This window comes from Oculina patagonica, chromosome 3 (assembly GCF_052425735.1).
Source record: "Oculina patagonica isolate OP01 chromosome 3, crgOcupat, whole genome shotgun sequence".
Taxonomy (NCBI): domain Eukaryota; kingdom Metazoa; phylum Cnidaria; class Anthozoa; order Scleractinia; family Oculinidae; genus Oculina; species Oculina patagonica.
The window spans coordinates 9,535,020-9,558,996 of NC_135760.1; the positions used below are offsets into that span (position 1 = coordinate 9,535,020).

The following is a 23,977-nucleotide window of genomic DNA, read 5'->3' on the forward strand; positions in this document are numbered from 1 at the left end:
TTATTAAAATTTTCGTGATTCGAGTACGGCGTTTATTCAAGGGCGGCGTGACGGTATTTAAAACTCAATTTATTTCTTGCAAAGAGTAAAATGGTAACTGAACATTTGAATTTTAAAAAACAGGAGCATGTTGTGCTTGTCTCAAAAGTCGTTTTAAATATCTCAAAACATTGTTACAATCAAGGAAAATAATTATATCAGGCTTGCTCAAACTTAATAATTACTGCATTTGCTTTTTGAGTCTATTATTCCAATAAACGCAGCATCAAGTTGCGGCGTTTATTAATATTTCTGCTCTAAAATGCGGCGCCGTCAAGTTATTCGAGGGCGACTAATATTCGAGGGAGGCGTTTAATCGAATAAAATGGTATTGTCAACTTGGCTTTTGGTGAATAGACTGCCTCTTTTAATCGGGTTGACTGTTTCGAACGTCAGCCATTCATCTGAAATATTCTCGGAATGTCATCTATTTAAACTCGGTTAAAGCGGTTAATTTAAGTGTTGATCTTCAAGTTGATGATAAGCTAATCATTTTCACATACCCGCCCATTAAAAGGCTAAAGCGCTGTTAACCAAAAATACTGATTTATCATTGCTTAACCCCTAGCCTCTAAAGCGCAAATTTTAATGGCGTTACTAAGCTTTTGCTTCGCGTATAATGCTAAATCGTTCCTCGAGAATGCTTTTCAGCCCTGCAAATTATCAGCTGAATAACATAATAAAACTTTCCAGCGTCGCATCTCATTCAGTGAGAGATAACGGCCGGGAAGACTTTCTCTGCTAACACTTGCCGTGATTTGTCTAATATCGAGGTGCCGCTTTATTGTAACAAATGCTTTTTATTGTGTATATTGAATTGTCTTGGTTAATAATGAATTAATAAAGATGGGTCAACCGATCGTATGCTTGTCATTCAACAGAGGCTCAATCTTAATCTGAACAAAGATACTGATCTGCGACATCGTGTGAGTGAGGAATGAAGATGATGACGATGATGATGATAATGACGATGACGTCGACGATGATTGCCGGGTGGAATGTAAAACATATCTTGTGTACTGTTTCCGGCTGGTCTGCAGTTCGGGTTTAGTGAGGGACTGCACATTCATAAGCAAGCCGACCTAGGATGGGTGGGTTGGAAAATGTCCTCAATACAGCTAAAACTGAGGGCCTTCTACCGCCGTTCCAACTAATTAACGCAAAGAAATTTCCGACCCAGATCACCTTCTTCTAATGTAGTGATTTCACTCAATGACCTAAACATCTGGTTATTATTGTAGTCCCTAACAGATTCCATTCGCAGTCTGAATTTAAGTTTTCGTTCCACTCCCCCACCCTCACCGGCGATCATTTTTCTCAAAGTAGTTGTTAAGTAACACGACACAATTTCCGCGCCACTGTGCGTAACAGCGTTCGTGCGTTACACGGAAATATTACACTACTCTGCGTGTCAGGTTTTTTTTCTACAAGGCATGTGTGCGCCAAAGCGCGATCTGCAAGCGACGAAGCCGCGATCGGTGTGGTGTGTGTCTCTACTATCGCAGCTTCACCGCTCCTCGCGAATAAAAAACAGAACCACTGGCATCCAAGTTAATGGTCGTTTTCACACTAGAAACGGACAAATCGTCTTAGTGTGAAAACTGGACGAACACGATTTTGGACGGACTCGTCTGAAGTTATCCGTCGATTTGGCTGTCTAGAAAGACGATATCGATTTTTCGAGGACAACTTGGTCATCTAGACGGATAAGTCGTGCAAAAGCCGTCTTGAGCTCAAACAAATCGTCAGACGACTTGTCCGTATATTTAGACGATTTGTCCGTCTTCTAGTGTGAAAACGGTCAATGTTGCACATGCTCTATAGTGTTAACTCTTAGCCAATCAGCGTTTTCTTCGCCTCACCAAGGTCAGGTGAAAAACTACGCCAGCTCTACACTATTACAGTTATTTATTGGTTCTTTTATTAAAAAAAACGTTTAAAAGCATATTACATGAACATTGTTATCGTGACCATTTAAATATTATCTTTTTCCATGAATTGTTTGGCATAAATGCGCTCTTTACAAGTATGAATAAAATATCTCTACAAAACTACAATTGATTTACTACATTCATATTAATTCTATTACTAAAATATTAAAAAAAAACTCTTACAAAATTCTCGAAGTCCTACATACTGCTCAGGCAAAACTACTTTTTTCTGGAGCTCTCTCTATCTGTTTTTAATTTGCTATAAAATATACCCGGTAAGCGATTTTAAATTGATAAATTGCGGTTTAAAACACTAATTTAAAATTATGAATTTATCATGACTCAACCGTAAAGCCGTGAATTTAAAAAATCTCCAGTTGTGGCGTTTCCCTCGCAGGAAAAAAATTGGAATTAATTGGGGCGGGAATCATTCTTCGTGAACGTCTCAAACAGATATTGAATAAGGCACGATTTCACAATATTATGCTGCAAGAAATTTATTTGGGAGATCTGTACTTATTTTTAAATTCAAAGTGCCTGCTCTGAAAGAAATGTTTCAGTTCTACAATTAAAATTATTTTTTATAATTGGTGACTGTTCCTGCTGTTGCGTAAACCAAATAGCGTCCATTTTGCGGTGAACCTGATCAATTAGAGACGCACAGGAGACGTGCTTTCGCCCGCTTTCAGTGTTACGTGCGAGGGAGATTACAAGTAGGGGGGAAGGGGGTTTTTCGTTTTGCCCTGAACCAGGGCTGTGCTCTAAGGGTGCCAGGGTGCCTTTGGCGACTAACTTTTGTCTTTGGGCTACCGCGCTTACCATGCGGGAACACTAGCTAGTCTCTTTCGCAGCCGGTTTTTGCTTAAAAATGAAAAAACTGCTGCGAAGGGAGACTATATCTGCGCAGGCTATGCGTCAGATATCACAGTTGGTAACCATCACGCAATCCTTAAGAGTGACGAATCAAAATGTCTTTATTGCGTCACTAAAACATTTCGGTCCCACCTTCAGGACTGCGCGACGAGCCAAAAGAATTTCTACGTTAGAGGGTTATATTATTAGAAAGACGAGCTACATTCCTCTGAATGATTCACCCAGGCTAACGGGCTCCTTGTTTTGCGTGTAAAATAACGCGTGTGTCTTGTAGAACGTCACGATTTCCGTCAATCCGTCAAACGCGTGCTTGCCGATGACGTAACGGCCGCTTGGTGTGAGCTCAATCGGAAAATGACGGATTCTAAAATTTGAAAAGAAGATTGTTTAGAGTATGTAGATCGAGAAACGAAGAGGATTCTATAAAAAATCAGCAAAAAATGTGAATAAATACATACTTTCCGCCGTACTTGACCGAGAGCACAAATGAAGCAAACTAAAAAAAGAAAAAAAAAATAATAGAATTAAACTAGCTAAATTCCCAGTATAAGCTGTGGGAAATTTCTCTGTAATTCACATGAAAGATAAAAATCTAATTTCTTCTTCAAAAACACCTTTAAAGAAATTACGGCAATAAATAATGACTGTTAATGTTTCGATCTGGCGATTTTTTATATTCTCAATCTGTGTAAAGTGGAATCCCTATTTCTACAGCCTCCAAGGAAAACAAAAATTGGTCCGAGAAATCGGGGGTAAAATTGCAATGTTTGGCTGAGTGAAGCAAACCCGAGGGAAATGACATCTGGCTCAAGTTATCGGCCCAGGGGGGGGGGGGGGGGGGTACTCCGGCCTGTAAATGACGGGGATGATCGAATAAAGGCAAAACACAGGACCCAATAAAATCCCTAAGTCTTCCGACATTACCAAAAAAACCCCTAGACCAAAAATAACCCCCCAAAAAATCCCTTGTCAAATTACCCCTAAATTGCCAGGAGGGGCAATAATATAACGCAAAGAAAACCGTTAAAAATTGAACGCTTGTGTTTGTTTATTAATCATAACATAAATACGCCAAGGCCGCGCCAAGGCACTTTAGTTGTTTTTAATACCCAAAAAAATCCCCTATATTAATCAAGTCACCCAAAAAAATACTTGCCAAATTTTCCAACCCAAAAAAATGCCGGAATCGAAAATTTCAAACCCAAAAAATCCTTCGATCATCCCCGTCATTTACAAGCCGGAGTACCCCCCCCCCCCCTGGGGTTATCGGGAGGTTTAAGAAATCGAGCATTTAAAAAAATCGGGGCTCCACTGTATATTTACTGACCTTTTGCGTGCTCTCTCTTATTAAGTAATCGAGTTCTTTGGCATTCTGTTGTTCAAGAAAAAAAAAAAAACAAATATATATTATCTTATCGATGAACATTACAAGGTGTGTACATCGTTTGCATGTTAAAGCAAATAGATAATGTTTCCATAGTTATTTTAGACTGAATGCAACAAGTAGAACCATCCTCCCGAGAAAAATATTATTTTTCATTTACGTTCACCAAAACCGCAGTTCTAATTAATCTCTTTTTCAGAGAAAAGAAACCAAGACGATACGAGAAAGGCTCTCTCCTCCGCAGAGGCTCCTTTAGTGGGGAAAGGCGAAAAACACGGGGGGAGGAAGGCTAAAACACGAAAAATGAAAATAGGGGGAGCGCGGGGGACCCTTCCCAGTGTCCCCCGCGCGCTTTCGTTTCGATTCTCTCCAGGCTCCGCGCGCTTACTTTTCACCCCATTTCCTAGCCCGTCCGAAACACAAAAGAGGCCTCTGCGGAGGAGAGAGACGAGAAAGGTCATAACAAGATTCTTACTCTCAGCATAAGTTCCTCGCACTTTTGTCGCGACATTTTCCCGTAATTCCAACACTCGTCACCTGCAACAACACAAACAAGAATAGATCATCTTGAGCCTTGAAACTTATTGGATATCAAACCCTTACAACTAGAATTTCGTAACAAATGCAGGCCTCTTTAAAAACTAATGTGGTTTATCTTGCAAGTCAGTGAGTCTCACTGACGAACTAGGTAATTTTATCTTAAATTTATTAATTATTTCACAACAGCACCAAACAATTGCGAACCTTATGAAAGTTGGTATTTCAAATTCTTCAGAAAAAGACGAAAAACACGACTTACCAAAAGAGCTTATCCTATCCCTTTGATTATTCTTGGGAGTCTCTTCCTGTAAACACAGAATATATGTATATTTTTTTAAAAAAATGACTACTTTAGTCAGAAAAAAATAACAATCTTCACTACATTTTGCATCGAGTTAGAATTAGCTCAATATTCCTTCACTGAACATAGGCTCTACCACTGAAACAAACCCCCACACAGCTCTAATGACTCCCTCTTCAAGCAAGTTCCGCAGTTTCTCTATAAAGCAATCTTGTATTTTTCCCTTATCAATGACGCTCCTCTCCGATAAAGCCTCTATAGGGATCACTCTCTCAAACATTTTTTATTTGTTTTTATTTGCTTTTGCTTTATAAAAATAATTACAACCCATTATTATACATACAATACTACATTGCACTTTCATACTACAAACTAAGTTAGAGGTAAAAAAAAAAGAAAAAAAAAAAAAAAAACAGGAAAAGTGTCCGCCATGAGGAAAATGAAAATAAAAACATATTTGAAATACAGTAAGGTTAATAGAGAATTAACGGTTAATATGAAAAATTATTAAGATCAATATTGTAATATAACCTCAGCCTGAAGCAGTTCCCAGAATTCACCAGGCGTCCATCCAACCACATCCTCTACACTCATCTTCCACCACCCCGAGGCTTGCACTTCCAGTAACTGGCCTACCTCTCCTTTTCGTACAGAAATACACGTGGTATTTTTGGTTGTGAAGTCTTCCCGCGCAAAGTAGTGCTCATTTACTTTTCCTGAAAACAGAGCAAGAGCGGTTTTGTTATGACTGTCAAAACCCTAAATTGATGTAATCACCGTGCCAAACACTGTGTTGAAACAACGTAACAAGCCAATCATCGCTTGAAGCAAAACTGCGTCATGCCAAGCCCAGGAGAACATGTAACGTTTAGTAAAGCGCGGGAAAATATATAGCGTGTGGTTAACGCGGAAAGCATAGTGTGCGAGCGCGGGAAAACATGCAACGCGTTGCAAGAGCGGGAAAAAAATGCATCGTGTAGTAAACGCGGGAAAACATGTAACGCGTGGTAAGGCGAAAAGCATAGTGTGCGAGCGCGGGAAAACATGCAACGCGTTGCAAGAGCGGGAAAAAATGCATCGTGTAGTAAACGCGGGAAAACATGTAACGCGTGGTTAAGGCGAAAAGCATAGTCTGCGAGCGCGGGAAAACATGCAACGCGTTGCAAGCCCGGGGAAAAAAACGTAGCGTGTGACCATTGCGAAAAGCGTGCAACGCGTTGCAAGCGCGGGAAAATAAGCATCGTGTGGTTAGCCCAGGAAAACATGTATCGTGGTTTAAAGCGCGGGAAAACGTCCACAACTAAGCGTGGGGGAAAAATGAACTGGTGGAAGAGTGGTACTGAGCAGACAACAATTTGTTAAGATGTTTATCATTCAAGGTTTTCTTACCAGGTTTAGGATCATGACTCGGTGGGGCTCCTGGCAGTGGTGGCGCCTCCTCGCTCGGGGCTCCCGTCACATCACCCCTGGGTGTTGGCACAGGTCGCTTCTGGATTGGCGTCATCCTCTGCGCCGCAGTTTCCTCCTCTTGAAATGCGTCGTGAATATCTCCAACAGAAAGAGACCTACGGGTAGGGGGGTGCTGTAAGCCTCCTTTCCTCTTCAGCATCGAAGACGGTACCCAGCCTCTCCTCTTAGCCGGGTCCACTGTGCAGACGAAAGCCCAGACACCGTCCTCAGAGAGAAGGCGCACTGTTTCACCGGTTGATAGGGGCAGGTCCTCAGCGCGTTCAGCCGGAGGGGTGTAGTTTGTGATGGCCACATAATGCTCTCCAGGCTAACACGAGACGAAGAGAAATAACGTCTGGTATTAAAAACTCGCAATGGAATATTGCAATTCATGCGTTTTGATTGGTTAATAGGCAATGGCATGTGAGCTCATATACCATTGACACAAATAAGCTAGCTGATACACGTCAACGAAAACAGCTGGGACGCTCAAATATTTCAAAACTTTTTGGGCGTTTTAAATAAAACAATTATTCCACTCGCGCTTGTTGGATATGAGATCGTTATAGCCAACTCGGCGCTACGCGACTCGTTGGCTATCTACCATCTCATATCCAATGCGCGCTCGTGAAATTGTTGTTAATTAGCCCAAATTACCATTTGTCTTCTTTAACTCGTCCTGCAACCAATCCAAATCCCAGGGCGTTAGGGTGGGGGAGTGGAAACGTGAGGCTAAAAAAACGATCTTCCTCAAACTCATTAATAATTCATCAAGTTTAAACAGAGGAAATCATAACTGTGATGGTGGTTTTAATATGTGATCTTAATTAACATAGATTTTCACGATTTTATTTCTCTGTTTCCTCCATATGTTCGTCAAAAATAATCCGCTGCACGCCGTATTTTTAACTTTTTTCTCGGTGTTTGGAAATGTGATGAAGCAATCTCGGCTCGTGTTTGATATATTATATCAAATAATTTGCAAAATCCAGCAACAAAAGAATCAGGGAGTGGCTCCTAAGTAGATTTTCTGGATTCTAGAGGTTTCTTTTGCAGTTTCCAGTTTCTATCAAAATCCTTTTTTATAAATCATGTAATGATCTTATAGTCAGGGCAGTGGGATCTTTGAAAGGAATGAGGCCGAAATGAAAAAGCCAATGGTCGCAGCCGTTATTTTGAGCGTCACGCAATGGAGTGTCAAGAATTGCGTGACGTCTCAAACAACAAAACCTCCGCGAGGAAGTATATGGATCATGTCACGCACAGTACTTACAGTGGCTGTATGAAGATCTTGCTTGCCAACATTCACATACTGTCTGCCGGAGCCAAATCGGACGATGCCGTCATCTGGAGCTTGTAATAAACGTACTCTTGGTGTACTTGTCATCAGAGGTTGTCTAAACTCGCGTACTGTAGTGTAACCCGGCTCATCAAGGTCCCCTCCATGGGAGTTGTGTAATACCACCAGGGGAGGAGGGGGCGGGAGGTCTGGGCAGCCATTTCGCTTCTAAAGTAAAGTTTACAAAAAAAAAACATCAATAAAATTAAAGTAAATCAGGATTTTCTTCGCGACAAAAGCGAAACCGTTAGGGGAAGTTCTGCTTTCCATGGCGAATTTGAAAAGTTGGTGTTTTGAGAGTAAGCGAATGGACTACTGAGCGCCAACGCTTGAATCGTCTGCTTTCCAAATTTGTAATGGCGGTTAATTCGCCTTCATTGATTTACCTGTTAACAATTAAATTAGTAGAAAATACTTTAAATTGCTTGTGAAATAGTCGAGACATACCGTTCTCCTTGAGGTTTCGTCTTCGCTTAAACTGTGAGATCTGGGCCTAAAATCAAAACAAAAAAAACAATGAAGGAAAATCGTAAATGTGTCACTTTGATTACCGCGCTTGGATTTTAGCTCTGATTGGCTAATTACGTTTCCAGTTATCTCTCAGATTCGATAAGTTTGGTTTAGCCTTTACAAGTTTTCTTTTTTTTTTCATTCGGAAACTGCTCTAAACAAAAAAAAGTTACCTTACCTCAAATGCTTTGGAATAACGGAGGCATATTGAGGAATTCCGTCACTGAAAAGTAATAAAAATAAAATGTGTGTTACTTTATCTTAGAAAAAGTAACCTTGATAACGTTTCTTGCTAATCCTGGAAACAGTAATGAACGAAGTACCACCATTTGAAAACAGTTTGTTTAGACAACCTTTTCATGGATCGTTTCTTACAATCAAGACCCAGTGAAGACCTGGGAAACCCCGAAGGCGAACTGATGAAACACGGCAATAAGACTTGTCGCATTCTCACTGTCTTATTGTTGGCCAGGGTTTGATAAAGTGTTTTGGGATGTATGGAAACATTTGAGCATGGATATGACTCAAAATTTCGACCTCTTGTAGTCTGACCTGTTGTAAGTGACCACCCCCTGTAACAGACATCTTGATTATGTCCATACCTGGCATTTTCAAAACTGAATTGAGGAATTCTGTTTCCTGATTGAGGACTCGGGAGTATTTCCACTGTAGCGTATTCTAAAGCATCTTCACACAAAGAACAACAACAAAAAATAATTAATAAAATATACCTCATGCAAGAGATGTTTAAATCAGGAGTAGAATGCTATTTTTGTCTTCTTGTAATAAACAAGTAAGGCTTCTTCGGTTATCTTTATTACCAAGGGCATTTAATAATATAATAATTCAAGTTGTAGGAGATTTAAAACATTAGTACATGGCAATCAGGGAAAAGTATGAAACTCACGAGGTGTGGATTGTGAGCGTAAAACCCTTGCCCTTGCCAAGTCATCGTTGTTAACTTCATTTTTCTTTGTTTTACTGGAATCCCTGAAAGTTAAAGATTAATTTGTTAAAAATATTAAAAAAGTAATAATTAAAGCTGCTTCATATCATGGACATTCTAGGGTACGCTTCCTAAGCAAGTCACAAACAAACACAAACCAGTTGCCAAGCTTTGGATGTCGGGCTCTTGGCCAGTCAGTATCACTTATTATGAACACTCAATAAAAATATTTGGATTGGCCCTTTCTTTCTGGTAGGGAGGTGTGGTGGCCTGGTTAGCGCACTAGACTCCAGTAGACTACAGATCAAGCAGTCTGGGGTGGGGTAATTGCGTTGTGCTTCTGGGTTAAGTACCTCACAGTACCTCGATCTCTCAACCCAGATGTAAAATGGGTACTGACTAGTTTAATGCTGGGGGTAACCCTGTGATGGACTGGCATCCCATCCAGGTTGGGGTAGAAATACTCCTATTGGCTTAATACAACAAAAACTGGGATAAGCTCTGGTAAGCAAAAATGCAGACTTTACTTCTTACTGGTCCCTTTACATGTAAGGGGTCTTTTAGAAATCTTGGACAAGTATTCCCCAAAGGACCGAGCTGTGCAATAACTGGAATATTGTTTTAAATTTTTTATGCAAAATTTTAACTAGCCCATTTTGCAGAAGCTAGTGAAAAAATTCAACTTAGCAATGCATTATACTAAAGAGTATATTTAAGACAATTAGCGTCAATATTAACAGCTAGATATTTAACATCATGCTTCATATAAAATATAATGTTAAAAATATTAACTTTTGCTTTTAATACCTTCTTGGAGGAGGTGACCTAATACTTGCATATATTCCACTGATGCTGGAATACGAGGATCCCTAATGAGAGAAAGTCACAACAGTAGAACTAATTAATTGATATAAACCAATGGTACGACACAAACTTACGACACAAGGAGGCATGTTACAAGGACACTGTACTTTACTGACCCGTTTCCTTTGTTCATCAGTCATGATGGGATCTACACTTGGTTTAGGAGTGAGATTGGATCCAGGTGTGAGGCCAACCTCACCTTTAATTCTAAAACAAAAAATAGAGGAAAAAAATCATTCCATATACACTTTTATTTCTTTCAGTTAAATTGTGAAGCTCATCATTGCCATGCTTTTTACTGAAGAGTTAGAATAAAAAACTATTGCTAGTTTGTAGGTATTAAATCTTTGATTTGTTATTCTCTGCATTTAACTTACAGACCCTCAGCTCTGACCGCAACCCCCATCCCGATCCTCCCCAACCATCTCCTCTCCTCAGCTTAACAGTCTTACAAATTTTCCTTTGTTTTATACTGGGCCATTACTTGCCCCACATGCACCCACACCACACTGGGAGTAGTAAATAAACCATCCCAGCCCTGGGATTGGTAAGCTTAATGGGCTTCCAACATGTTTGCCCTGTAGTCAGGTTTATTTGGTCATGCCAAAAGACCTTTCCCGGATTCCACTTCAGTGCGTACAAACAATAGCATCAGTATTTTTTATATATTAGCATCAGTATCATTTTTTATACATTTCTTGTATTTTTGTCCACCCAAACCCCATTGTTTGTTAGAATGTGGGAAAGGTCTATAAGAAACTCTTATTTAAAATTGAAGAAAGTCTCTGAAAATTAGGCTTTGCCAAGCTACATACATAGTATTACCTTATCTTCCACCAGCCAAAGCTACTAGTTGCCAGAACTTCAACTTCCTCGCCAGCTCTGTAAGTTAGTTCATCATCACTCTTTGCTGTGTATGAATCAATTGCTACCCAAAAGCCTAAAATACGAGTTAAATAAAACATACATACTTTATTTGATGAGTAGGTTGGGTAAAAAGGCAGCCAAAGGGCATAATTTAAGGTCTTTACTTTCTGGGTTGTGCTCCTGGGTAACACTGGTAGTCCTGTCCAGATTGGGAAGTCTGGTTTGGATTGCAATGCTTATAGTTAGGGTCATTGTGTTGAGTTTTTGGCAAGACACTACTTATGGTGTCTCTCTCCACCTGGGTACCGGCAAACTCTAACTGACGGCAACCTGCCAACATGTGCAAGGACTAGCTAATGTGCACAACGTGCATCCCACCCAGGGATAGAAGGAAAACTGACCAGGGTCTCTCTCAATACAGAAACTGAAGCACAACACAATGATCAGTCTTCTTGTGTCTTTTTAACCTTATCTTTGAGCATGCGCACCTGACCTAGAATAAAGGGGGGTGACCTTTGCAGGGTTTCGTTAAGGGCCAGCATCCAGGCAAATTGACCGGCTGTGAACATGACAATTGCCTGGCTGTATTCAAAATCTTAACCGCCTTCATTTTACCAATCAAAGAGGGTAGGAACTTGCTGATACTTTGCCTGGGTATCAAACCCTGACGCCCACCTGCTCCAAAACAAGTAAATTAATTCCCTATCTTAGTTATAGAATGATCAATTCACATTTTTGTGCTAATTGCTAATAAAAGCATCTTGAATGGAAGGACTTACGATCATCATCCTCCACTTCTCTCCATTCTTCCTCTTCTGATCGTTGACCAGCATCTATTGGTTCAAGAAATGTCGCTGGGGCAAAGCCATGATCACCTCTTGAATTTGCCACAAGCCACCAACCTGAATATTATCAGGGAATAGAATGAGTTAAACACATTTAAACTTTAAAACAAGAATATGACTCAGTGCAGAGCGAGAGTCAGCCCAAGTTCATCACAAAACATTTTGTCTACATTCAAAATGCAACTCTCCCTTTCCCATTAACCACCCTCTCCCTTAAAAAAATATATTGACATAGTAATTTCCACACTTGGTCCATCTTATTACATTTTTTTCTTATTTTTCTTTGGTTTTAAGTTCTCAAAAAGAAAACAAACTGCAAAAATTATTTTAGGTAACATGAAATTTCTTTTTTTCTAAATTGCTATCAAGAATATTTTTAATAACTTACAGAAATTAAATTTTTACAATACCATTTCTCACAAAAATATAAAGATTTTTCTCGGTATTAAATTAGTACATGCACTTGCAAATACAACTAAGCGAAACAAAAAACGTGTAAAGTGAAATCAAACTCAGCTAGCTAATTGACAGAGAGTGAATATAAGCAATGCTACAAACCTGTATTATTCTTTTCAATGACTGTCACAACCTCATTTTCTCTCAGGCTCATCTCTCCTTTACCACTAGCTAAAAACTCTGCCACAGAATGATATCTCTCCACAAACTGTTCGTCATTTCTGCCAGTAGGAGATGTTTGTAGCTTGCTATAAATTTAACAGAACAAAATGACCACACAATGTGATAATAATATCAAATTGAAATTGGTTGGATGTTATTAAATGGCAACCGAGGCACAGGTTCTGAGGTGGTGGCATGATAATAAATGCCTTATATAGATTTTAGGAAGGCAAAAGAAAGTGCAGAAAGATAATCTGGCATCATAGGTCTGAAATGTGTGCAGAAAGATAACCTGTTATCATAAGCTTGCTTGCAATGTGTACCCTAGAAGATAGATAATCTAGAGTCATAGGTCTGCAACGTGTGCAGAGAGAAATAATCTAGTATCATAGGTCTGCAATGTGTGCAGAGAGAGATAATCTAGCACCATTGGTCTGCAATGTGTGCAGATAGATAATAATCTAGTATCGAAGGTCTGCAAAGAGTGCAGAGAGAGAAAAAACTAGCATCATAGGCCAGTATTACATGCAGACAGCTAGGTGATTAACATAGTAAACTCACCCTTTGTCATTATCATTCCTTACGAAAGCATCAGTTCCCCACTGGCTGAAGAACTGCAGAACAATATCTGACTGGGAGACGACTGGCGGCAGCTGGATCACTCTCTAGAAAATTGATAAAATATCTTAAAGACCATCCTTTACACGAATTTAGCTGTTGCAACAGGAATTTCATGAATTACCTGTAAAACAACTTGATCAATTTTGATTTTTTTACAATATCAATACATTATTGAGCTAACAATAAATAGCTTTAAAGAAGAAAATTAACCTGTGTCCGGGGGCCCTCCCCTAAAAAGAAAACTTAGGAAGGGGAGGGGGAGGGCTAAGACTTTCTTAAAGCCTGTTTCCGGCATATTATTAAATGCAACTCTGTCACTCAAGACTAGAGAGTTGACTAGTAGCAAGTCTAGGGGCAGCTGTACTCAGACTAGAAGAACATCTTCTAGGGAACAATTCACTGAATGTGACTATTTATTGAAGCCAACCCCTTGTTTCAAAACAAAAGACTGATTTTCTTTTAATACAATAAAACTTGTAATTTGTTAAAGGTTTGTCGCTGACTGTGTTTTTGATGTTATTTTCCAGACGTTTCGGCTATTGCTTAAGCCTTCATCAGTTAAAAAATCAAAGCTTTCACACGCGATTTAAAAAAGACAACATGCTGGCACGCGCTTTAAAAATAATGTATAAAAGTTTGAAACGAAAGAACGACCATGCTCTTATCCCAGAGGTTTACAAGTCCTTGTCGCGCACATGAGTTTCGCGCCACGTTCTTTTGTTTCAAACTTTTACACGTTATTTTTAAAGCGCGCGCTAATGTGTTGCCTTTTTTTTAAATCGCTATGAAAGCTTTGATTTTTAAACTGATGAAGGCTTAAGCAAATTATAGCCCAAACGTCTGGAAAATAACATCAAAAACACAGTAAGCGACAAACCTTAAACAAACTATGTCATCCCCTCACTACAATTACACTATTTTCAAAACTTCTAATGTTGGGTACAAAAGCAAAATAAAGAAAATAAAAAGTAAAATTAAAATACCTGGCAGAATTCTTCAATGTGTTTACACTGTTTCTTTGCCAGTGCTCCAAACAGCATTCCACCAGCATAAGCCAAGCGAGCAACTATTTAATATTAAAAACAACATACAGTTGAGCTACTAATAATCAATTTAGTGCCCCTAGGCCTACTGAACCTTTATTAATCACGACAATTAAATTAATAAAAGAACAGTTACAGCACAAGTATATATATGTGAGATGTTCTCAGCCATAATGTAGAGAGAGAAAAAATGACTGATTTAATTACCTAATTGTACCTTTTTAGTACACTTCAGGGCCATATCAGGAATGCTTAGTCAAGCCATGGTTCACATAAAAATTTGCAGCAAGATGCAGTTGAGCCAAATACCCAAGGCAAGACCAAGCAAGCCTGACGTGTAGCCAAAGCATACCAAAAGGTATACATACCAGTTATGCAACGTTTTTGAGTAGAATACTATGCATGGAATATCCCACGAGTCACTAGTATTTTCTCGGAACACACACTAGGCGAGTGTCCCGGGGCGAGTGTTTAAGTGGTATATTGCAATTTCTGCATTTTGATTGGTTAACAGGGAATGGTATATGAGCCTATATACCACTGACACAAATGGTAGTTGATACGTGTTAACAAAAACAAGGGAAATTTGGCTTGTATTTATTCAAAAGCCTCGGAACTGATCATGAATGACAGGTGAAAATGGTTGATACATCATGAAATGTAAACAAGTGCCAAGATTGTAAATAGTTATTGTCTGCCAGTTTCACATTCCAGTACCAGGTAGACCTATGCAAAAAGGCATCTTGGCTCCCATATATGTAAATTTATGATAACTGTAACAGTATTCCATAAGATATCAAATAAAAAAAAACTTTACAAAAAAATCTCACTTTCATGTACTACATACTTCATTAAAACAATCATATTAACGGTCTTCCTTACCAGGTAATTCAGGAATTGAAATGTTCTGCTTTTCCTGAAAAAGTTGTCGCAAGCCAGCCTGTAGATTGGATCGTGTTAATGAAATAAATTAATTGATCAATTTTAAAAATTAATGATCAATTTTAAAATAAACTGAGAACCTTTATCACAACTTAGCTGGATGTACCCCGGCTGACATTGCACATGACTCTATTTGAGTGGCTATGACATTTATTGCTGGTTTTCACTGTCACGCAATCGAAAAATAAATTCGGAACCATTCAACTACGGAAGCTATGAATTTCAATTATTATAGATGATAAATAGATAAACACTTTCTCCAAGTTTCGGGTCTGTGCGGTGTACCGTTCGCGAGTTATTTTCCGAACCTTTCCACGCAAATTTATAAAGCTTAGTATGGAGCCGCCATAACTGTGTCCTGCCGAAGGACACAGTAATGGCCGCCGTGATGTCAGAGAAACCATCTGGAACTCAATTCTGTTTACAACAGCGGCCATCCTTGGCTTTAGAGCTACTACACTTCCACATAAACACCACTTATTATATCTGAAATTTTCATTCTGCACAAAATGGAAAGGAAAAGCCTTTTTTTCAAACAAAACAGCTTTGTCACGGCACTCAGCTTAATGTCACATACGACGGAGAACTCAAATATTCAAAATGCTCTGTATTAAAAACGAATGACACTATCGATCTGGAAATTTGCAAAAAGATATATTTTTAGTTTATCTTTCGCCTAATGACAACGAAAATTTAGCAGGCCTAGTGAATTTTGATTTCAGAATTTTATGACGTAACATGAAAACCAAGAATAGTATCAAGATAATTGCTTCATCAAGTTGCAGACCTCTCAAGCTAGCCTCATTGACACTTCAATCTCACGATGAGACACAGAAATTTCACGGTAAACAGAGTCACAAGTCTCTTGATTTAGCACCTGGTATTTAGGTATTTTTGTCCGTCATTTGATCATTTCTGGTTTTTACTGAAATCTCCAGATTTTTTTAACTTAATCTCCACATTTCACCTCAATCTCCAGATTTCAAGTGCTTCGAGAGGTTGAGAGGTCTGAAGTTGTGATCTTGTGGGCTTTCATAGTGCTGGCAAACTGACAAAAATGCTGGGGCGGGGGGGGGGGGGTGGTTGTGGGAGACCCAAGGCAGGGGAGGGTATCACATGAAGGACTGCCATCTCAAACAAGAGGAATTATAGCATACTTTTTACTCCTAGTCACTTCACATTTTCACTTAAAACTTTATTAGCTCTGGCAGTCTGGAAAGTAATTAGTCATAAGAATCAAGTCTATGCTTTAATAGTCAACAATAATTAGTCAACAATAATTATTCTCATTTTATATGAGATGGTAAATAAGTCATGTAGTGCCAATGGTGGTATAAGTTGGCTAAAATCATTTCATTCCAACAAGTGTGACCACAAAAAAACTGTAAATCTTACTAATTCTATTTTGTAAAAAGAAAAAATGGAGAAATTGTTTTTTGTCATCCATGTTTTTTGAGCATGGTATTCAAATATGTCAAATATGATCACAATGATCAAAACTCTGTAAAAATGTCATTTTCCAGTTTTGTTTCTCGGTTCAATACATGCATAATTGAATTGCAAATTTAAATAATAACTGCTGATGAGAGCAGGCAAGCTTCCAATTAAACTTGATGCATGATTTTTATCATGGACATTTGATCATGGATGAAAAAACATAAGATTACTGAGCACTCAATTTTAAGCTATATTGCGTCAATTTCACGTAATTAAGAGGGCGTCCGTGTTACAGCGGATAAGGCACTTTTCGGACCTTCGCCGATTTCCCTGATTTTTTCAGTAAAGGTCGACAATTATATCCCAGTAACAAATATCACATTTATTTGGATCAATTCGATATTTTATATTTTTTGCGAGGCGATTTTCAAAGTCACGTCAAAACCATGCAATTCGCCATTGGAGACTCCGTAAACTTGCTATAAATGACGGTCGCTGCCAAAACTTTATTACTCAATTCAACGAGCTGATTATTTTACATATTGAAGTTTCATCTTCCCTCGATAGTGTAGAGGTTTAATAATTGAAATCTATTTAAGTCTCGTTAAGTTATGATTTTTTTAAATTGACTCCCAACAAACTCCGGAATGTGCAAAGCGTGACATGCCTGTAGTTGAAAGCCATTTTCTCGAATGTGGGACCTGATCTAGAATCGTGTCTATTGTAACTCAAAAGTACTAACACCATTATAGAAAAGTATGAAATAAAATTTGTGGGCACTCTTTACTGCGCGCCGTACAGAGCTCCACGAATTTCCCAAATATTCGCCATTTTGATCCAAAACAAATAAAACGCTTGAGCGACCGATAAACCAATTCCAGAACCGTGATGTTTGGAGATGTGTTAAATACTGCTAGAAGTCAGACTGTAAATGGAAAATATTTTTCTTTCGCAGTTCCAACCGTTTTGGCCGATTTCTCGGTATTTTCAACGCTCACAGCAATAAATATATCACTTCGATCAATATGCAAATTTCGGCATAAGCCCGTGTTGTCACGGAACATCTGTATACCGCAACAATTTGCCTAAAAACGTTTTCCAAAGCAATTATTTCCTTCTTACCTGGCCGGGCGATAAGATTCTTTAGGCTTCTATGTAGAAGCTTTCTTTTTGTTTGTGGCTGTAGAGAAGCTGTTTTCATTTCCCACGCTACGATGAAACAGTGTTTGTTTTGCCGCAAGACTGACTTGTTCGTTTAAGTCTAATTCAATTAAAACCGGCCAGGCTGCCAAGTTTGTCAAAACCCGGGTTTTTGTTTTCGCTTGGCCTTTTCGAGGGAACTTTTTTAAGAAAATTCACGTTCCAAAAATGCCCTTCTTGTATTGAGTTGAAACTTGCCGATTTGCTGTCGAGGGTGTCGAATATGCGACTTGTCTTGTCAAGACTCGCAAATTTCATACAGGTTCCTGATAGAGGGAGTGCGAGAGGGGGGAGGGGGGTGGGAGTGGGTATTAGGGTAGAGCCCGAGCCTATTGTTTTCCCGTATTTTCCAAATCCAAATCCCAGTTCTATCTATTGGTTTTTACTTGTGATTCCCAGTCCTAGTGACCCAAATTTCATTTTCCCAGCAACAATTTGCCCAATCCAATTTCTCATTTTACCCCCTTCTAGCCCTTTCTCATAAACAAACAGCAATAAACAGTTATTTGATGAACATCAAAAGTCTCTGAAGTATTCGAGACATAAAAGTAAAAACACCAACAGTGGGGGCTTTATAATTGGAAGTCATTGTATTGATTTGATTTTAATAAGATGGTGGCCATTAATTTATCTGTCATAATTTAGTGGGCGGGGCATTAAAGTGTCTCTAAACAAGAAAATAAATATGTAACACAAATGTGCATTTCGTATTATATTACTATCGGTAATTGAAGGAAGTTGCGAGCCCTGCTACGATATATGTTTTTCGACAACATGAATATAACAAATATGAAAGAACCCGCATTTTTACATTTGTCTATTAACTCATCAAGTCTTGACTACTAATAGTTCTCACTATAAAGCTACCCCCGCCTTTTTATAATTTGTTTTACAGCAATAATCTAGGATTAGTAGAGTCTTTTTGTCGCCTTTAAAATTAGGCTTCTTTTTTACTGTGCCATGTACTTATAACATTCACAATTATTAAACTTACAATGATTTCCAGTTCAAAAAGCCTAAAAATTCCACGAGTAACAAAATATGACACATTCAAAACAATTTTTGATCCTTATTCAAACCACTTTATGGATCAAATAATCTGACAGTTTGTTAGCTAAACGAATTACCCCCGAGAACAAATCTTAAAGCTGATTTCCAGTCCGTACTGCGCAGACTCGGGGTTTGTTTTCGTTTTTGTTTTGAATTCGTTGAAACGTTACACTTCGGTGACAGCATACATGAAGTTTTTTAGTCCGCCATTACAGTTCGTTTCGTTCAAGAATTTCCGATGAGCTGAAACGTCGGTTTGAAATAGCGTCAAGGTTCCTCTACTCGTTATTATTTGTTCTGCAAGGATATCTGGCGTTAATTATGAAGAAAAAGGTAAGTTTGTCGCGGAATTTTTAGTTTTGCTTGTAAACATTCCTTCGTGTGGGCTCACATAAACATTGCAGCCGAGATTGCGCAGTACGGACTGGAATTCATCTTTAACGCTTGAACCAGCTCTTGGAACACAAGTTGCCAAGAAAACGAAACCGATTGCTCGAAATCTTTCGACGTATTACTCACAACTGCATCAAATATCACTTAACACAACCAAAGAAGAGAAACCGCTCGAACAAATCTGTGAACACGCGTAGGCCAAACATCGGAGTAATCAACGTGTGACAACCCAAGATAGGGATTTTTATTTACCGCTACCCCCTGTTTATATCGTGACATCATAATACCCATAACTTCTTCGGGCATTTTCTGCCTTTACGTCATCATTACCCAGGAATCCCTTGCGGCAAAACATTATCACTACTCAGAGATTCCTTGCGGCTTTGTTCGAGCAAATCGAGGTTTTTTTCTGGTATACATACCGTATATTCGGACTGTAAGTACACATTCTATATAATTATACGCTCTACAATGAATGCCTCCTCGGGCTTTCGTCTCTGGGCGAAAGCCCTGTGGGGGCAATAACATAAAACTGTTTTTCGTGAAAAGAGGATCGTAATATTAACGCCATTTACTACGTTTAACCTTATGTGCTAATGAATGTTTCTTTGCAAGGTTAGTGACTTGTTTATCCCTTTATAATCATTCTTTTTCAATCTTGAACAACCTTAGTTGTTCAATCAGGTCTTTCTTTTTGTCTTTCGATTTGAATTGGACCTCAAAATGGCGCAAGATTTCTTTGAGCATTGGCGCGTTAAATTTGTCCAGTTTATGTTCTTTCACACACTCGCACAGGTTGAATGCGTCGTACGACAGTGGGTGCTGCGGCCTCAGTTCGTTCACTACCTCTTCAACAAGTTGTTGTCTATCAACTTCTTCTTCCTCTAGCAATAGCTCCCTGGGACTCAGGTCGATTTTTTCTGGTTCCTCCTTTCTTCGTCTAGCCGCTGCACGGCGGGAAAAGAAGCCCTGCACTTGGCTCTTGGTCAGCCATTTTTCTCTGCCAAATAAGCGATCGTTCTGCTCGTCTCTTGCCTTGTTGGTAGTTGCAATTGCGTTCATAGTTTGATGCAGATGTCTTCAGCGCCATTAGGGTCAACCATGTTAGCATTGTTTGCCTTTTCGATGTCCGAGTCAAGCAAACAAAAAAAAGATTGCGTGATGTTACGCTGTGAAGCGTTTCCCTGGTTTATGAGGCGATTCAACTTTTTTTTATTTTTAATTTTTTTTTTTGGGGGGGGGGGCGTCTATAGACTTTACACCTCAAGGGAGGTGTTTACTAGATACGAGGTTGTTCGTTTATTTGAGAGTGGACGTTTATTAGACCATATACAAGAAAACGTCGTGTCTTAAGTCTATACCATGTCTTTCAGGTATATGAAAGGGGTACCTTTTTTCAGTAAAAGGTATACAAAAAGGGAACGACTTCTGTCAAAATCGTTTATAAAATGGCAGGGGTTAGAGCTCGGGCGAAGCCTTCCCATACAATTTTTTTTAAAGTATCCCCCCCCTCCCGTGGGGATATATTTCACTCAAATTTAGCGGGATAGTGTTATTGCTTTTTTTGAAAAATAAAAGTAGCATCGACCACACCAATGGTCAAGCCCGCACTCAGTCTACTTCACAGCCGTTGGTAACGTCACGCTCTCGCCATGATTAGTTCGGCTTCCCTAACATCGCCGCATTTCGATAAGTGGCAGCTCGACAAATGAGCTGAAGTATCCGAGTTTCACTCAGAGAGCAACACATGGCTCTCCTCATTCCTACTAGATCCACACGGAGTCTGTAATATCTCGTGAAGAGAGCAATTGGATGCAATAGCTGCCATTTCGTGCAGAAAGGACGAGCAAGGATTTTCTCAAAATTAGACAAAATCGCGGACATTAATTGGTCGGTTTAAATTGAATTGAAACAAACAAGTAAGTTTGCAAAAACAAACATTGAGTTATCCCAATTATTTGTATTTTATGTCTACAATGCTTCAAAGACTTTTAATGTTTATAAGATAATTGTAGAACTTGCTTTGCCTCATTGGAGTCCGATAGTTTTCACAAAACACTGTTCTAATATGCAAACAAAACTTGTGCGACGCAAATCAGGGATTTCCCTTGTTTCCACAAGACCAGACTGGATTGTAATTTTTTCGAATAAATCCCTCCGAAAAAAAGCCAAGCAAATAAAAACCCTTTTGGGTATGAAAAAACATCCTCAGAAGCTTACAAGAGAAAAACAAAAAAAAAAGGACCGATAGGGGTTTGACAAATAAGGCTTTAATTGAATTAGACTGAAATGAACAAGTCAGTCTTGCGGCAAAACAAACACTGTTTCATCGCAGCGTGGGAAATGAAACAGCTTCTCTACAGCCAAAAACAAAAAGAAAGCTTTAACATAGAAGCGTAAAGAATCTTATCGCCCGGCCAGGTAAGAAGGAAATAATTGCTTTGGAAAACGTTTTTAGGCAAGTTGTTTGCGGTATACAGATGTTCCGTGACAACACGGGCTTATGCCGAAATTTGCATATTGATCGAAAGTGATATATTTATTGCTGTGAGCGTTGAAAATACCGAGAAATCGGCTAAAACGGCTGGACCTGCGAAAGAAAAATATTTTCCATTTACAGTCTGACTTCTAGCAGTATTTAACACATCTCCAAACATTCACGGTTCTGGAATTGGTTTATCGGTCGCTCAAGCGTTTTATTTGTTTTGGATCAAAATGGCGAATATTTGGGAAATTCGTGGAGCTCTGTACGGCGCGCAGTAAAGAGTGCCCACAAATTTTATTTCATACTTTTCTATAATGGTGTTAGTACTTTTGAGTTACAATAGACACGATTCTAGATCAGGTCCCACATTCGAGAAAATGGCTTTCAACTACAGGCATGTCACGCTTTGCACATTCCGGAGTTTGTTGGGAGTCAATTTAAAAAAATCATAACTTAACGAGACTTAAATAGATTTCAATTATTAAACCTCTACACTATCGAGGGAAGATGAAACTTCAATATGTAAAATAATCAGCTCGTTGAATTGAGTAATAAAGTTTTGGCAGCAACCGTCATTTATAGCAAGTTTACGGAGTCTCCAATGGCGAATTGCATGGTTTTTAGGTGACTTTGAAAATCGCCTCGCAAAAAATATAAAATATCGAATTGATCCAAATAAATGTGATATTTGTTACTGGGATATAATTGTCGACTTTCACTGAAAAAATCAGGGAAATCGGTGAAGGTCCGAAAAGTGCCTTATCCGCTGTAACACGGACGCCCTCTTAAGTTGTAATTAATAATTCCCTGTTAACCTTTTATTAATAACAATAGTAAAACGGAACTTGTTCACGTCTTCCGGAATAACTGACATTTTACGGATTAAAATAGCTGTGCACGGAGGCGTCAATGAAAAATCTTTTTGCCCCATATTGGAAAACTAATTTTAAGCTCAAGCTGAGTGTCAGAGAACCGCTATTAGACTAATATATTCGATCTTTTGATGAAAATAAAGGGAAAAATATCGTAGCGATAATCTTTTAAACAATTAAGATAAGTTTATGAAAAGTAAATAATTACATTGTACGTGTAGGAACGCGCGCTAGCTAGCCAGAAAGTTCTTTTTCAAACAGTAAGCATAGGTTTCGCACCTATTTCGCGAGGAAGACAAGCTTTTGTACTTGTTATGGTTGATATTTCACCCGCGCGCGGAGCGACTTGAATTGAATGCCATTTGCTAATTGTTATCATTTCTTAAACAAATAAAGAGCCCGACAAGCTAAGAGAAAACCAAATACTTGACATAATCTGCTAAAACGAGCTTAACCTTTACTTCAGCATACCTGTAAATCGAAGAACATGCTATAGCGACGAAATATGCAATATTGGTTTTCGTCCAGCCATGTCACTTTCAACACATATTCCTGTGAAGGAACGCGGATAAACAATGTAAACAGCTGGAATTTCTCTTTCACAAATTAACTTTAAAACACTGGGGAGTACAGAACATACAATGACGGCTAAACGGCAATGAAATCAGGTGAAAATCACATGTAAACTCATACGTAATTCCTGCTATTGGAATGTTCTTTAGTCCTTCGCTTCTCAACATCGATCACTCTAACATCGGCGATCACTCCTCTGTCATTCGTAGGCGAATGCCTCATAGCGCCAAAGGTGGGTTTATAGTTAGTTCTCTTGTCGGCAACGAGAGCTTGTTTAAAGTTGTTTATATCCCAGGAGTCACCCATCGATTAGTCCCCATTCATTCAGTTACTTTCGCCGAGTCAAAACATGCACATGCACACTTTGCATGTCAGTTGTGTGACCTTGTCCTGGGGGGAGGGCGGAAGTCAAACACAGCCGGTCAATATAGCGTGAAATAACGCGAATAAAAATTAGTTTAAAAAATCCCTGAAAATTCAACATAAAAAATCTAAATTTAACGCACCTTTTTCTAAGATCGGAATCCGACTGCGCTCATGCACAAAAGCCAGTATTCTTTGATGACCGGGGATATAGAAACTCCAAGTAATAGGTTTCGTGCTGGAACGCTACGTTTTAATTTCGTGACGTGACGTCACCAGACGATAACAAATAACGTCAGTCGAACAACAGAGTTTGGAAACCAAGGCAATATCGGACTCTCGATGCAAATCGTAAATTCTTTAGACAAATTAGATTTTTCTCCGTGCGTCTAATAGCCATTTACGGTAATATGAATAGCAATACACCTTCCAACAAGTTCTAATAAAAAATTACACAGTTAACTTAACAACCCTTAACGGATACCTGTGGCT

The 23,977-nt window shown here is 38.9% G+C and overlaps 2 protein-coding genes across 2 annotated transcripts; both read right to left on the bottom strand.

Annotated features, from left to right (window-relative positions):
• Nucleotides 1-1,937: 1,937 nt before the first annotated feature.
• On the bottom strand, nucleotides 1,938-23,734 carry LOC144646373 (uncharacterized). The gene is made up of 23 exons (XM_078505929.1): nucleotides 23,629-23,734; nucleotides 23,243-23,512; nucleotides 23,021-23,101; nucleotides 15,053-15,110; nucleotides 14,111-14,193; nucleotides 13,068-13,171; nucleotides 12,447-12,592; nucleotides 11,823-11,945; nucleotides 11,002-11,116; nucleotides 10,293-10,383; nucleotides 10,120-10,181; nucleotides 9,274-9,356; nucleotides 8,969-9,053; nucleotides 8,545-8,589; nucleotides 8,304-8,349; nucleotides 7,791-8,024; nucleotides 6,458-6,845; nucleotides 5,600-5,784; nucleotides 5,027-5,072; nucleotides 4,703-4,764; nucleotides 4,171-4,215; nucleotides 3,302-3,339; nucleotides 1,938-3,207 (listed from the first exon to the last, which is right to left on the bottom strand). The coding sequence occupies exons 2-23, from the start codon at nucleotides 23,426-23,428 to the stop codon at nucleotides 3,042-3,044; spliced, it is 2,472 nt and encodes an 823-aa protein (XP_078362055.1). The 5' UTR covers nucleotides 23,429-23,512; nucleotides 23,629-23,734; the 3' UTR covers nucleotides 1,938-3,041.
• Nucleotides 19,808-20,668, bottom strand: LOC144645631 (uncharacterized). The gene has a single exon (XM_078505194.1). It carries the CDS (start codon nucleotides 20,252-20,254, stop codon nucleotides 19,835-19,837), a length of 420 nt encoding a protein of 139 aa, XP_078361320.1. The 5' UTR covers nucleotides 20,255-20,668; the 3' UTR covers nucleotides 19,808-19,834.
• Nucleotides 23,735-23,977: the final 243 nt, after the last annotated feature.

Coding starts and splice junctions, on each gene's coding strand:
- LOC144645631 (XM_078505194.1), bottom strand. CDS start 20,254: ATGAACGCAATTGCAACTACCAACAAGGCAAGAGACGAGCAGAACGAT.
- LOC144646373 (XM_078505929.1), bottom strand. CDS start 23,428: ATGGGTGACTCCTGGGATATAAACAACTTTAAACAAGCTCTCGTTGCC. Junction 10,384..11,001: donor TTTGGCTGGTGGAAGATAAG/GTAATACTATGT, acceptor TTTTTGTTTTAG/AATTAAAGGTGAGGTTGGCC. Junction 5,073..5,599: donor GGGAACTGCTTCAGGCTGAG/GTTATATTACAA, acceptor CTGTGTTTACAG/GAAGAGACTCCCAAGAATAA.